At 37.9% G+C, this 2,651-nt stretch overlaps 1 protein-coding gene across 1 annotated transcript; it reads left to right on the forward strand.

Moving 5' to 3' along the window:
* Nucleotides 1-6: 6 nt before the first annotated feature.
* LOC109222401 (sister chromatid cohesion protein PDS5 homolog B-like) lies at nt 7-2,651 on the forward strand (the record flags this gene model as incomplete). The annotated part of the gene is given in 10 exon segments (XM_019386764.1): nt 7-43; nt 146-291; nt 640-789; nt 912-960; nt 1,055-1,246; nt 1,386-1,568; nt 1,924-2,078; nt 2,157-2,283; nt 2,405-2,554; nt 2,640-2,651. Coding segments are annotated over 7 exon segments (855 nt in total), but the record flags the coding sequence as incomplete, so codon positions are not given.

The raw sequence follows: 2,651 nt of genomic DNA on the forward strand, positions 1-2,651 counted from the left end.
TGAAACGATTAAGCTGGTAGCAGAGCGCATTCGAGATAAATCTGTATGTAACTTGTCTAGTTTTAAGTGTCTAATTGACTTTGAAATCGACAATTAATGAATTCTTACTCCGTCTTCTGATAGCTTTGTTGTCTTATGTTATCAGCTTCTTGTTAAAAAATACACGCTGGAGAGGCTGGCTGATATATACAGAATCTATTGCTTAAACTCTTCCACTGGCTCAATTAAAGGCAACGAATATGATTGGATCCCAGGGAGGATTTTGAGATGTTTTTATGACAAGGATTTCAGGTAACTTGCCATTGCTGTTTGCGGAAGGATATATTATGATTTTGATAAGTGAAAGATGGATGAATTATTTTCTTAACAAATGATGAGAAATTGAAAATTAAACTATTAAGTTGTTTCCTTGTGGAATCTTAAGTAATTGGCAAGTGAAGCTTCTACTGTAAACACAAACCGCAAGTTATACTGTAGTTCCTGAATGGGACTCCATATTCCTAATGTGTGCTCTGGGCCACACCTTAACTTGGAGTTTTGGAATCTGAAGCTGCAACATCAGAAATTTTATATTTTTTGAACAGGCTCATTTGACAAGCATTCGGTAAATACATTATTGACTAGTGTCTTTGTCTACAGATCAGACATCGTCGAGCACATTCTTTGCTCATCCTTGTTCCCAAGTGAATTCTCAGTCAAGGATAAAGTTAAAAATTGGGTTAGGGTTTTCTTGAGTTTTGACAAGGTTGAGATTAGAGCGCTTGAGAAGCTGCTGGAGCAGAAGCAAAGGTTTGTCATGAATGTTTGATCTGGATGTCAGGTGTTCCTGGATGTTGTTTCTGTCTCCATTTATCTCACTTTTGTAGTACAACCTGAACTACATATTCATTGAGTTTTGGACTGCGCTGCAGGTTGCAGCAAGAGATGAGGAGGTATCTTTCTTTAAGGCAGATGCACCAGGTTTGCAACTCTTCCACTCTTTCTTCCTGAACAATAAAAGGCTAAAGGTGAATGCATTAGTTTATTACTGAACTTCAATGTAAAATAATTGCAGGATGGCGATGCCACTGAGATCCAAAAGAAAGTTGTATTTTGCTTCCGAATCATGTCTCGTTGTTTTACTGATCCTGGAAAGGCAGAAGAGAACTTTCAGATTCTTGATCAGTTAAAAGATGCTAATGTCTGGAGGATATTAACAGCTCTCCTTGATCCAAACAGTAGCTCTATTCAAGCTTCTAGTTCTCGGGTAAGGAGAATACCTACTTTTGATTAATCTTTGCTTGGGTTCTCACTTCTTGTTTGTTTACTGATAGATTAAAGTCGCTGCAATGCCTATGAATGTATTGAGTACATGGCAGTTCTCATGTGATGTTATTCTCTGTCAGGATGAATTGCTCAAGATCCTTGGTGAGAAGCATCGGCTCTATGACTTTCTGGGCACACTTTCATTGAAGTGCTCATATGTACTTTTCAACAAGGAGCATGTAAATGAAATCCTTCAGGAGACTAACATACAAAAATCTGCTGGAAGCACTGATTTGATTCTGTGTTGCACACATATACTTGTGGTAATTTAATACTAACTTGCTTCTTTTATATAATTGCATTTTTCTTGTCCTCATGTTTGTTTGCTAGACTTCATTATTATAACCTATAAAGGAGAGAAGTGAAACAAGGGGCTTTTGGTTGATGCATTGGTGTATCTTGATATAATGGTATTGCTTGCAAAACTATCCCATCCTTAAGAATCAGTCTAACACTATAGTGCCCTATAAATTCTGAGCTACTCGATGTGTTGCTACCATCGGATGACACTACTACAAAAGCGTCATCTCTGACTTGATCAATTATTGTTTTAGGAAGTATGTAATTTCCTTTTCTGCGCTTCCTTCAATTCATGTCTTTCTTTGATGAATGTTGCAGATTCTTGCACGTTTCTGTCCGTTGCTGCTTACTGGAATTGAGGAAGATTTGATACATCTGCTTGAAGATGATAATGAGATAATTAAAGAAGGTGTCTTGCATGTTTTGGCAAAGGCTGGTGGAGCCATCCGAGAAAAATTGGGAGATTCTTCAAGGTTCACATTTGGAGCTTTTATGCTTTGGTGCTTGTTCCTTGCTGCAATATGCTGAGACATTATGCTTGTAACTTACAGGTCATTAGACCTTATGCTTGAGAGGATTTGCTTGGAGGGAAGCCGGAGGCAGGCCAAGTATGCTGTACACGCACTTGCATCAATAATGAAGGATGATGGGCTCAAGTCACTTTCTGTTCTATATAAGGTAGGTCATTATCTCATTATAGCCATATAAATCACTGCCTATTGGTTTATCCTCTCTCTAGATTTATCTTCGTCATATGTTGATGAGGTTTTGGGTGTTACATTATTTGTGTAATGTGCAGAGACTTGTTGATATGCTAGATGAGAAGTCACATTTACCTGCTGTACTACAATCTCTTGGATGTATTGCGCAGACTGCTATGCCAGTCTTTGAGACAAGGGAGAAAGAGATAGAGCAGTTCATAAAGAAAAACATATTGGAGCGCGGTCATGTATGTCTTCTTGAACTAATGCAAAAATTTGTGAACTGTTTACCTCTTCTTTTAGCATTCATCTAAGGCAAATTATTCTTTTCAGACATCAGAAGGT

This window comes from Nicotiana attenuata, unplaced genomic scaffold, assembly GCF_001879085.1.
Source record: "Nicotiana attenuata strain UT unplaced genomic scaffold, NIATTr2, whole genome shotgun sequence".
Classification (NCBI taxonomy): Eukaryota; Viridiplantae; Streptophyta; class Magnoliopsida; order Solanales; family Solanaceae; genus Nicotiana; species Nicotiana attenuata.